The 13,616-nt window shown below is 38.9% G+C and overlaps 1 protein-coding gene across 6 annotated transcripts in view; it reads right to left on the bottom strand.

The window, feature by feature from the left end:
* Positions 1 to 621: 621 nt before the first annotated feature.
* The window catches only part of septin9b (septin 9b), a 70,043-nt gene continuing 57,048 nt past the window's right edge, over positions 622 to 13,616 (bottom strand). For all 6 annotated transcript variants that reach the window (XM_078280392.1, XM_078280383.1, XM_078280374.1 and 3 more), the window contains 7 exons: positions 13,435 to 13,516; positions 12,545 to 12,682; positions 8,780 to 8,897; positions 5,883 to 5,978; positions 5,412 to 5,508; positions 2,708 to 2,759; positions 622 to 2,001 (listed from right to left, as the gene is read on the bottom strand). In XM_078280392.1, the coding sequence (XP_078136518.1) occupies positions 1,785 to 2,001; positions 2,708 to 2,759; positions 5,412 to 5,508; positions 5,883 to 5,978; positions 8,780 to 8,897; positions 12,545 to 12,682; positions 13,435 to 13,516 (800 nt within the window). In that variant the 3' untranslated portion in view covers positions 622 to 1,784. The remainder of the gene's footprint in view (positions 2,002 to 2,707; positions 2,760 to 5,411; positions 5,509 to 5,882; positions 5,979 to 8,779; positions 8,898 to 12,544; positions 12,683 to 13,434; positions 13,517 to 13,616) is intronic.

The raw sequence follows: 13,616 nt of genomic DNA, 5'->3' as shown, positions 1-13,616 counted from the left end.
CACAAGAACTATACAACAGTAAGCAAACCCAATAACTTTATCTGATTAAAGACAATATAATAACATAATGTATCATCTCTTCTGTATGTATGGAAATGTTTTTGGTTTGACTTGGAAGAGGCAGAAAATCGAAATATGTTGCATGTAGATGTAGACTCTATAAAGTATCACTTGAGTTTGTATCAATGCACACATTTAACACAAATATTAACAAAAACGTTCTAATTTCATTGGTGTTATTTAAGGATTTTGCACAAATTCTTCCTTTCAGTGGTAGAAAAACACCACCTCTGACAAAATCTGCTTTAATCTTGTAAATGTCACTGTTCTAACCATTATCTATTGGCAGGATCAGTTGTAATTGTGAATATTCAATGTACAAATATTGACAACGTTTGCACTTTGGTGCAAGTTATAGTGCAGCTTAGCCAAAAGGGTACAACATACTGTGTGAATACAGGCCACAAGAAATAAACACTTAGTAAAGATAAAAGATCATCACTGTAGACCTGCAACATACCTCTGGAAGCCAACAGCTGGAATGAAAGTTGAATTAAACAGATTACACTTAACATGCACATAAATACCTATTCATAAATCAATTCTATATACTGCATGTGCTTCTCTTTAGGACACACCAAAAAAATTACTTTTATTTGGTTTACAGTCAGAAAAACAAAATGGACAAAATGGCTGCATGGGACAACAGTTGTACAGACTTTACAACTCCCATTGTATATAATATTAGAACATGAATTGCAATAAAAATACAATAGTGAATGAGTAATATAAAATGCAAGGTATGACTGTATTACACAACATTGGCATTATATAGAAAGAGACAGGATGGTTTGGCAAAAAGGGGTTTTAAAAACATAACACAACGGAAAAATGACAATGGGACTAATTTCTCCGAAAGCTGCTCCACACTGCCACGGTTAGTTTTTTATTATTATTATTTTGCAGTGCGGAGGTGTCAACAATATCTTTGCTTTCTCCATGACACTATAAACCTAATCTAAGTATCCCTACTTAACCCTAGTATCTATAATAAACTATACACCACAACACAAAGCAGACCAGGCCAGTGGCACTAACAGTTAATCCTAGTTAAGAGCTAATTTCATCTGATATGCTGTACTTCATTTTGAATTACTGTTTGCCATTCCTCCTCATCTGGGCAGCCCTGCATGGCGAAACCTCCTGCCACCCCAAGATCCTGCAAAGGTATTCTGTCCACAACAGGCTTTGTTTTCTCTTATGGGCACTCTTTTTTCCATCATACTACTTCATTTTGATCAAAACCTCCACCGATGGTTTCCTTACATCTTACTTCCATGGATACTGCACTCTACTGCAGTCCTGACTGCCAGCGAGTGCTCTAAAAATAAACCAAGCAGCCAGAGCTCAGTAATGAGATATGTATAGATTTACTTTTGTTTATCCATTACCTAACTTTTTTGGTTTATTGTAAACAATCCTGAATGTAGAATTGCATTGTGCAATCAGGAAGATGGGGAGAACAAAACAAGGGGTGTTCTGTACAGTATGTGGATCTACAGGTAAAACATAATTTTGCTCACTAAAGGAAAATGTTGGGATTTACTCTGAATCATGTGTCTTGGAACTTCCTGTGGTTAGGTTGCTTTCTCGGGCAGAAAAAGGTCCTTCCAGAAAAGGGCTTCACAGCATGAGTGTGTGTTTGTGTGCATGTGGGCTTGTTTATGTATACAGAATACATGTATGTTTTGTGCCTGGCTGTGTCCTGATGTCATATATTGGCTCTACATTTCGTGGGAGAGGGCTTCATGCTGAGCAGCCACTCCGTTGGCCTGCAGGGCGCTGGGCTGCCCCTCAGGCTGACCATTGGCCTTTGGCTGATCAGCAGGATTGTCAGATGGGTGTGAGCTGAAATGGCCGTTGGACTCATTTAACCGGCGGACACGATATGTCTCATAGTGGATGCTGCCTGTGATGTCCTTTATGTTCTGCATGTGTGTCCTGAAAGACAGAAAACAGAATTACAACATCAGTAAGTATTGACTATAGCGTAACAGCAAAACGCCTACAACAAGCAAAATATGTTTTCTTGTGTTACTTTATAAGTCTTTGATTCCCAAAGTGGGTGCCATGGCACAGGCCAAGAGAGTGCTGCATTAACTGTTAGCTTTTTGTGAATAGGGGACGCTAGCTGTCCCACACTGGACAACTTCATCTACAAGGGAAAGTTATCGTACGCTGAGATTCTTCTAAAAAAACCTATACTATTAAATGTAATATTTTTTTTGTTAATTGACAGATAAAATCAATATGATTTGTTTTGACAATATGTTACCAATGAAATAGACCTAGTCATTGTTAGTTGAAAAGGTTTGGAGAACCATTGTTTTTGCCTAAAGGCAGGCATAGATTAGACTCCTGTACTAACAAGCAACTCAAATGCTAACATGTAATAGAGAGCCTTTGTAGAAATGCCTGTTGTGACACTGTCTAGGGAAGCACTCAACCCATCTAAAATAATTTCATTAGTATTGATTTTAGTAGGGAAGTGAAGCGTCATAGAATCTCTGTGCTGTTTCCAATTCATTTCAACAAATAAAGTGAGTTGCTTCTAATTAAGCAAGAGGCTTGGTCCATAGCAAGTCTTTTATATCATTTCATATATATTGTTTATAAAATAAACTCTAGATTTATAATGCAAGCTCACCTGATGAGGAGGTCCCGCAGGTAAGCAAACTCACAGTGTGCAATATTCTCAACTGTAGACAGAAAAAAATAAGAAATATTAGTTGAATTACATAACTTAAGAGAGACTCACATCAGACTGTTTTTATGCAGCAGATAAATTACTTTACACACACACACACACACACACACACACACACACAGGGAAAAGATGTCCAACAAATGAAATGAGATAACTAAATATTATCCTTTCTATTCCAGATTACTTGCCATTCCTCAAAACACCACAAAATGGCAGTGTTGCTCACAAGTCAACTGAAGGGCATCCTCTAACATGACATCTCCAGCAATTTTCTTAAGCCAAGATAACACACTCCTCCACTTTGGAGTAATTTAATACATCTCGGCTCTCCTCTATATTGGAAAACTTTAAGTGAGACGTTTTAACATACTCCCTGTGACAAGCCGCTGGTGCCTCCAGTAGGGCTAACACATGTTTGAATTATAGATTATGTCAAGAGTGTAAATGAAAAAAGGAGGGTGCTATTTATGTAAAGCTTTGAAATCCATGGGCAGGAAATTAAACTCTCTTTGAAAAGAGGAGAGCAGAATAACTGCCGGGTCTGTGAGCGCTGATTAGTGGCGTCGAAGGAAGATGCTGCTAACTTGAAACGAGCTGCACTGCTGGTATCTCCACTCTCTACTCGTACCTACAGTATATACAGTACAATATATACATTTAAATGCATGTCTACTCTTTTTCCTCCCTCCTTCTCTAATCGTTTCTCCAATCCTTGAAAATAAACAGTTTCTTTTCCACTTGGGATATATATAGAGACTTCTCCTCTGAGGCCTAAATTATGTCGGTGCCGAAAAGTCCAACAGACCAGCAGCTTCCTCTCTCCTCCTTTTCCGTGTTCCCTCTCTCCCACCACTTTCTACTAGAAAGGAGCCATTGTTCTTTCAGCTGGACAAGACGGCATTTGTCCCACAATCCATGTACTTCACCTCTCTCGCCCCTGCCGTTCTGTGAAGTTAATTTCATAATGCCTGTTGAGAGAGTAGTAGTCACCTTCAAATTCTTAACACTAAAAGGATCCATGGTACTAGCTCGGAAATGTCATCTTTTCAGGGAGTACAACAGCCTTGTTTAAGCTTGAACGAAATGCATTTCTGAGGTTCATGTGGGACCAATGTAATACTTACTACTACTAAAAACAAACATTTCTGCTACACCAATTTGTAGTCTTTAAAAAAAATATTTGTGAAATATTGGATAATTTTATCGCTATCTGCATTTTATTTCTAAATGATATATTTAGTTAGTTAAATAAAGAGATTTATGAGAGATTTAGAGGTGACATCTCTCTTCGGTGGAACTGCCAACAAATCACAACTAGACATCTGGGTTTTTTTTGTAGGAGGCTTTGTATTGTATTCTTTAAGTTTGTCGTATGATTTATTGTAAAATCTTAAATTTGAAAAGTAACTATTTAACTACAGCTGTCAGATAAATGTTGTGGAGTAAAAAGTACAATATTTACCTCTGAAATGTAGTGGAGTGAAAGTATAAAGTAGCAGAACATACAAGTACTCAAATCAAGTACTTCAAAATTGTATTGAAGTACAGAACTTGAGTAAATGTACTTAGTTACTTTCAACCACACTTTAAGAGTTGAACAGTCCCTGAGCAGACTTAACGTAGCTATATTTACTTCTCACAATGTCTTTAAAAGGTCACATTCCCAGTGAACCAGTAGGTGCTTCCTAACCACCCTGAATCACAGATGAACTAGACAAGCAGCTTGACAAGCAGGAATAATTTACAAGATATAAAAAAATGTTTATTTTTATTGATAGTCCCTTGTCCAGGCCTCCTCCAGCTGTCTTTTTGTCCTTCAATCAAACACACACACACACACACACACACACACACACCCCCCCACCGGGTGAGGTGAGGACATTCACTGGCTAAGAACCTTGGCAGTGTGAGCATGCAGTACAGGCCAACAAATGTAAACTGTATCACAGTTGCTGCATACAAGTGTGTGTGAGGCAGTGTTTCTGTGTTATCCCAAAGGACACAGAAAGTCCTTGTAAATCTCTTCCCCTTGTCTCATACATGTCCCTAGTTACAGACTCAGAGATATGTATGTAAACAAATGCCTGGTAGTCAAAGAACAGATGGTTTTACCAGCTGGCCAGATTTTAAAGCTGTAGTTTGTAATTTCCACATGTTGAAAATACACCGAAATTGCGAATCTGTGTTGTCATGCAAAGCTGTTTCACCGTGTTGTTGCTGGTACGTTGCATAAATGCCATCAACTTACCGGGTAGCCTGCACGTGATTTTATTATTTATCAGAATGATTAAATTAGATGGCCTGTCAACTAAAAGGTGTGACCCAGTTGTGAGTGTGGTAAATGAGACCTTTTAGTGTTTGAACAAATTCCCCCATGTAAATGGACATTATAATATTATTATGCCAATCTGTAATATATAAAGTTAAGAATTATTAATAAACCTCAATGGATTTGTCTCAAGTGGATTTCAGCTTTAACCGATGCGGTTATGTGTTTAGACCGTCGGGAAACATATATTATTCTGCCTGATAAATCATTTTCTATTGTCTGTTTGGCAGGACAAGTAACCAGCTGTGTGTGTGTGTGTGTGTGTGTGTGTGTGTGTGTGTGTGTGTGTGTGTGTCTTAGATCCACGTGTATTACCCTCTATGGTGCCCCATTTTGTTTTCCTTCCCAGAATCTTCTTTCCGTTCACCTGGTACTCCTGGTCACTGCCCACAACAGCAAAAGGGATCATCTCCTGTTGAGTGCACACATGCAAACACACACACATACACACACACACACACACAGGCACACACATGCACACACACGCACACGCACACACACGCACACACACACACACAGTCATTGAAGCACTGCTGCTGATTTGTTTTCAGGTCATGCTTTTGGTTGTTCACCTTTGCTAGAACAAGATGCTGCAATTGACTTTTTTACTACAGAAAATAAATACAGAAAAGAATAGGAGACAAAAAGTTAAAAAAAAATGTTAATTACATTTGACAAAGGCTTGAATTTAACATTATTAGTTTGAAAATACACATTTGTAATTGCTATGTCAAATGCTGGAGCCACAAGAGGATACCGTCTATTGAACTGAGTCTGTGAACGTACCCTGATTTTGTCATTGATCATCCTGTCGTCTGCATCCTCGTCAAACTCTTTCTGAGGGTAAACATCGATTCCATTGGCTCGCAGCTCTTCCCTGATCTGCACAAAGCCAAGCACAATGACACACGGAAACATTACCTCAAATTGGCAAAATACACAGTATCAGCACACAAGTTACCATATAGATTTGACCAACTAATTCAAGTTAAATAGTGGATATTTTACTACTCTAAAGCAGTCTTCTTTTTATAAATTCACAATTGCTAAATCATTACATCATTATACAAAGGTTTCTGTAACAAGAGCTGAAACAGACAGACACTGAAAAAAGGGAAGTCAGATTGGCAAACAAAAACAATCAATTAGGTTCAAACCCTTCATCCATCATCTCACCAACATCTGAGTCAATCAGTGACCATAACATGCAAAAACCACTTGATGCTTGGACTGAGTCCTGTTTACATACATGTATTTAAGTCTGGTTTTGGAGACTTTAATTAAAACTGTTCTGACCCACTAGAGGACATAAATAAACACTTGGTTATGTTATGCTGGCTGGTGTTGACATTAAATGGTTCCTTATTCCTTGACATGGAGGAGTTAACATTGAGGTTAACCACTCTTAGGAACAAATCCAGACAGAGGTATGACTTATAAAATGGCCTCCCCTATTCTTTATGTCTTTATAATGAGAAAATGTCCTTTTAATGAATGACAATTTCCACTTGGTCCTTGATCAAACATTTCATTATTTATGCTTGGAAGCTTTCTCAGGTTATAGGATGCAAACCAAGTAAAATTTTACAATAAAAGCCACATCAACTCTCAATTAGAGGAATGCAAACAGACACTCACAGCTGGACACAAGCTGAACATTTAATAGAAAAACCCCTCTTATTCTGTTTGTAAGTTGCTAAAGGGAAAGTAAAAACATCAATTGGCACGAGAGGCTTTTAGTCAATAATCTTCAGGGTCATACAGAGCATGTGCGGCCAACCAAAACAATCCAGCTACAAGCCCTGCAGCTTCCATTCTCTGCCAGGGCCTGGTCCAATCCCTGCTTTGTTCTTATTGGACGGTGTTACAGGCATCATGGGGAATATGGTAGCCAAGACTCCCATCGTGTATCTCTAAAATGAATAAAACTTTTAGGGAAGTCTGTAGTCTTGGAAGGAGAGCTGGAAAGATAAAGGAAATGATGGAGGAAGGCAGGTGGCTGTCTGCCTCCTGTGGATTGAGAATTATCCAAGAGAAACACACACTGAGGAAGAGATGCAGCGAAGACCGTTAAAGACTCAAGCCAGGTGGAGCGAGAATCTGTTGTTGCAGGGGAAGCCGTGATAAGGAGGTTGACGGCTATGACATTACAGTGGAGGATTATCTGTCTGGGGAGTCTCATTGAGTGTTAGTTTTCTATGAATGAGACTACTGTAACATAGGCTACCAAGTAAAAGTAAAATAACCCCTGAGAGGAACAACTAGACTACTGCTTCAATGTGCTGCTGCATGTTAAATTAAACCTTTGATATCTTTCCAATGTTTAGTCTGTACATTTGCTGACCATGTCGTTTTGTACCACCTCTTGTGATTTAAAAGTGTACAGTTAAGGACATACTGATACAAAACTACAAAAGAGTCTCCAGCCATGCTAGCTGCTCTGTGAGGCTGTACTTAGGCACAGAAATGCTTTGAGCTAAATGCTAACATCAGCATGCTAGAGTCAAGCCGGAGTAAAATCCCCTTACGCGTTAACACTTACTTGGCCAAGCTGATTCTGATGCTAACATGCTCGCAATGACAATGTAAACAGTTAAGCAGGTATTATGTTTATGTGTTCACCATCTTAGTTTATTGTGTTAGCATGCTAACATTTGCTAATTAGCACTAATCACAAAATACAGCTAAGGCTGATAGTATTAAATCATAAACCAAAGTCAAGGGATCTCCAGAGTCATTAGGATTTGTTCACTGGCTACCATGGATATCTGTACCAAATTTTACAGCAATTCATCTAACAGCTGTCGAGACATTGCACTAAAAAACTAAAATGTGAACCTCATGGTGGTGCTAGTGGAAAATCTAGGGATCACAAAACTCATTAGGAGATATTGCCTGGGAACCATGACTGTCTGTACAAAAGTTTGTGCTTAATCATGCAATAGTTGTTGAATGGCTGCTAGCATGGCTAGAAACATGAGCAGCACTTAAAGATGAGCAAACTGTAAAGAGCTTTGACTACCACATAAAGTATCAAAAACAGGGAAATTAACTTGGATTACTTGTAGAAACTGATGAATATTAATTGTTCACCAAAATGCTACTTTCTAGTTCCTTTAATTCTGGTCACGTTAAAGAGAGATTGTGTTTTTTTTCATTATGTACCACACAGTGGTGACCTCTCTGAACGTGCTGACTCGTACGATCACCCAGTAATTCACTGGTAATGAAGGGCGTGCCTGCTCGCTTGGCAACTGGGCAGAAGTCCCCCATCTAAAAAAGAGCCAGACTTAAGAGTTGTGGAATGCCGCTCAGTAAATAAATGCTTAAAATAAAGAGTTCTTAAATGTTTCCGTCTGGAATGAGTAGGACTTTCAAAGTGTTACAGTTATAGAGATGATACAGTATTCCCCAGGATAGGTACAATGTGGGTTTGCCCAGATGGCTTTTGTTTGTGGTGCCTGGCAGCTCTTCATATGTTACCAACCTGGGAATGTGAATATGCATACACGTGTTTGTGAGGGGAATCCGCCGACTGTTTACTCATCCATTTATTTTAAGCTTAAAGACCTGCTACAGGTTATTGCAGGTGTGATGGGTGGATCAGATTAACCGAAGTCACATGTGAAAACCAGACTCACACGCACACAAAATACAGCACACAAAACACACACTCCTCTCACCGCCTGTTTAAAGTAGTCCCTCTCCTCTAGGGTGAGTGTGTCGGCCTTGGCAATGACGGGGACGATGTTGACCACTTTACTGAGACGCCTCATGAACTCCACATCCAGAGGCCTCAGACTGGAGGAAAATAAGAGATGACAGAACAACTTCATTTCATGCATACATGTCTGTAACTATGTTTGTTATTTGGAAACTCCACATTAAGACGTCCTGGTCTGAAACAAAAAAAGGAGAAACAATTCACAACACTGCAGATTTGTGCTCTAAACCTTTAACATATTAATTTTTTCCCCTGTGGCATAAAAACAAATCTACTACAGGAAGTTATGGCATGTGGATTCCTAAAAAAATGAATATAATGAAACACAGTAACCACTAGAGGGCAATCATTGTCTGTTCCAATACATTCAGTTCACCCAGGTTTCTCATGTTGACACTCATTATACTGCATTAACCTATGTTGCCGTTTATTTTCTATACTCATTATTCCTGTTACACTCTCCGAGGTGTGATTTCAGTAAAACAGGAAAGTGCACATTCATTTTGAGGGTTAATGCATAAAGTTAGTCAGTCTAATGCAGCTCTTTGTTTGCCATCTCCCATTTGTCTCCAATATTCTGCTTTTACTCAACTCAAAGCAAATTTGGACAAAACTATATTCTCCACATTGGTTTTCATTTTCTCCCGTAGCAGCCTTATAATTGTGCTTGGTGAACAACTGAATACCCCTGTCCTTACATCACTCTACACATCCTTACACTGCTGTTCTACAGTATTCTCTGTATGTTTCCTTTTTCTCTCTGCCTCAATGTTGCCTCTAGTTGTTCCTCCAGACAGACTCCCCTCATGCTGTCTGCTCTGCCCTCCAATTAGCCCCAGCCAAGCCAGGCCAGCCTGGTTCAAAGACCAAGGGGCAGCTGGAGGAGAGGCCTGGCTGACTCTCCACAGTGACTGACAAGCACGCCATCATGAACATAGGATGAAACATAGGGGAGCATGTGCTACATGGAGCGAGACAGAGGAAAGGAGAAACATAGCTGCACAAAGTTAAAGAGAGAAGACACAGTAAGCAGTGCATTCAACTAGCCATTACTACATCTTCATGCATTTTACATGCTGAGGGGATAACTGGCATGTGTCATATGCATGCAGGGAGGTAGGATTGCGAGAAATCAAAAGGAAAAAAGACAAAAGGTGGATGTCTCTCAGTATGAATATTTATCAAATATAATTTATGTAACCTCATACATAATCTGTCTATGTACAGTTGCATGAACGTACAAATTGGCATGTGCGCTGTGTCATATGCATGACTGAGCATACATGCACAATTTCATGTCTACACATGTATCTTTGCATATGGACAATAAATGTCAACAACAAAGTATGCATGCGTGCATAGACGTCCACTTAAATCCTTTTTATGTGGTTGGAAATAAAATAGCAGTCATGTACATTGAGAACGATGAGCTCTGCTGTCAAAAGAGAAGAAGAGAGAACAGACAACCACAGTGCAGATAGCTCTCCCTTCCTTCTTTTATATAATGGATTAGAAACCAGCTCTGAGTTGATGAGTGCCAAAGTGCAGCCTTCTTTTTTCAGGAGGACATGTTAAATGAGGGAACAACAAGACCGCCCAGAGGGGAAACAGTGTGGCTCACTCTTCCATTATCGGAAATGGCTGCCGATGCCATGAGTGTGTTGTGCTTCACTGAGCATCGTTCCTCTATCTGAAACCACAGAAGCAACTTAAATGCAAATTGCTGACACGCAAATTACATTAGAGCCTCGATAAATACAAACTGCTGTTTTAAACGTTTCAGACTAAAAGACAATCGGAAAAGAAAACAGCATATCTCTAATGATAGAGGCCTATGAGAGCTACCAGGGAAGTTCTGTCATCGTTTTCCTGCCTGTCATTCTTGGACTGCGGTAACATGGCAGAGGAGCCGTGTCTGTGTAATTGGTTACAGACCCTGATTTAAAACTTCAACTGGCGTTGCTGTGTGAAACGAAAAAGGGAAAATAAGCAAAAGGAGAATAATGACAGAACATTTTGTTGAGTTTTTAGATTTTTTCCACCAATTTTTTTCTGTGGGAGGATAACAAAATGTTGTCACAAATTAAATCTTATTTGTTTATTTATGGTCCAAGCTCGTTTTTGGGTGTATAGAAAATGTAATTGCAAATATGTGATGTATGTTCCCTCTTCTAAGTCTACATATCTAAACATACATATATACAAATGTGTCTTTTAACATATATTCATCTCTATGCCAAGTCACAACAGTAGCCCCAACAGATGCCTCCTTTGTTCTGCTGCCTATAACTCTCTGGTTGGCTCTAAGGAAGACACCACTTCCTGAAAGATGTTTTGCATCTTTGTTTTCAAAATGAGTTGGTTTTCATGTGTGCATGTATGTGTGTGTGGGTAGTGACACTTTAAATATAGCCTGTTTGAAACATTTGAGGATATTAGGAGCTGAGAGAAGGAAGCAATACAGATTCACAATAAAAGAGAGAGTGTTGAGCGGTTTGGGGTGTTGTTGAACTGGCTGAACTAAGCAGCTGTAAGTTGTGTGACATACAAACACATTTGGAGCATCCACACAAGTGTTAGCATGCCTACTGCCCACTTGAGTCCACTACACACACTGCTTTACATGAACAGGGATACACACAAACACACACATTCTTTGAAGCTGCAGCTGTGGCGACATGAGCAGATGATGAGGGGGCCTGTCAAACAGCAGGACGCACAGACACACACATGTCATCCCCCACTCACAGAGAGAACGTAAGTGGACAACTGTTGAGTTACTGGTGTGCAGAAATATGAAGAAGCAATGGATGGAGCCGTAACAGAAATATACACTCAGATGGTTAGTGAATGACTGTGTGCATGGGTGTTTTGAGTGCTTTTATTTGCATGTGGACAATACAATACTCCTTTCAAGATTCCTCTATAAGATTCCTCACAGGCTCATCGATGTGTGCTCGTCTCTGACCACATGTCGGACTCCACCAGGAATGGATCTGTAAACCACTTGGTGTCCCATCGTTCTGTTTAACAACATGTTCCAGATAAATGATCAAGGCACTGGAATGAATAATCAAATCCTGATGTAGCCCTTTTTTAAATTAAATTCAGTGGAAAAACACTTTCAGGCGTAGTGATTCAATAGATTAGGAGGTTGGCAGAACGTTGAAACGTGTTAAGGCCACACAATTTCATACATTGTAGTGGTAAATGCATTAATCAGTAAGCCTAATAAAAGGTTAGCATATATATATATATATATATATATATATATATATATATATATATATATATATATATATATATATATATATATATATATATATATATATATATATATATATATATATATAGCCACCACTACAATTTATCCCACTCAAAATAAGGCACTTTCTAATTGTTTCTCTGTCTCTCTACCTCTCTAAACTATGAGAACTGTAGTCATTGTGTTTCATTGTGAAATCTGACTCTTCAAGTGATATTCCGTGTCTCTGAGGAAGGAATGAGTTCCACATGTGGTCACATAAGAGAGAGATGATAAAGAAGAAAAAAAAGAAAGCTGCAGAAGGATGTGGTTAAAGAGCTGTGGACAGACAATGGGTTAGGGGAGATTCCCAAAAGGCCTGATTAGACTCTGCAACTGTGGGAGAAACTGGTGGAATGAAGAGCAAAAAGTGGGGCACTTAGTTACAAGAGTGCATGTCTCTTTTATATGTGATCTTACCAGTGGCCTGTGGGAGGTATGAAGTATATGCAGCAGTGCACCCTGGAGTCTGGGATCCTCTTCTTCCTGTTGATGTTGATTTCCTCCTGCAGGTAGGCTTCATACTGGTCATTAATGAACTTCATAATGGGCTGCCAGCTGATAAAGAAAACAGGAATGAGAAGCTAACTTTGTATCCGCTCACAGTCCAAACCTCTTGCTTACAGTTATTGAAGCTACGGCAGTAACTGAAGAATTATAGTGATGAATAGTGTGGTTTCATGCAGAGTTATGTTCTGAAACATTGTATTCTATACTCAAAGAATGTGAGTCGCCATGTTCTGTAGTCATATTCTGCAAAACAAGCATTTATTTATTATTTTACCTTTATTTAACCAGGAAAAGACTCATTGAGATTAAAAATCTCTTTTTGTACTGGCCAAGACAGGCAGCAGTACAACCACACATACACAAAAAAATACACAAAAACATAAGACAACTGAATCAGCAAATTTTTCAAAGTCAACCGCAATCCTAAATACATCTACAGCCAGATGTGACTGAATCAACATCCTCTAAAAAGCGACCAATGAGACCAGCTCATTAAGTTTCATGGATTTCTGTAACTTGTTCCAGGTAGAGGGAGCAGGAAACTTTTATACCTTAACTTATATTGCTTATATATTATATGCTATATCATATGCAATTTTTTTAACACTGTAATAAAACTGTATATTGTTGTATGCAATTGTATTACATACAAACATAAAATTGCAATGTTATTTAGATAAAACACTGAACTCTGGCTTTGATAACCAAGTCAGAATGAATGAGTAACCATACACATGCAATGATGGAAATGACAAAGGTAACAGCTGCTGAAGCCTTCAGATAAAGTAAGTTGAGCTCACCAGTTTTCATTGTTGATCTGATCCCCAAAACCCGGAGTGTCAATTACTGTCAGCTTCATCCTCACTCCTTTCTCCTCAATATCTGGACAAAGGAAATATATTTAATTAGTAGTTATTTTGGACACACACACAGAAAGTAACAAATCAGTAGTATGAAAGAGCAACAGGAAACACATTATCAA

Source organism: Sander vitreus, chromosome 2 (assembly GCF_031162955.1).
Source record: "Sander vitreus isolate 19-12246 chromosome 2, sanVit1, whole genome shotgun sequence".
NCBI lineage: Eukaryota > Metazoa > Chordata > Actinopteri > Perciformes > Percidae > Sander > Sander vitreus.
The sequence above is the reverse complement of the archived record's forward strand: the minus strand, read 5'-3'. Positions and strand labels throughout refer to the sequence as shown.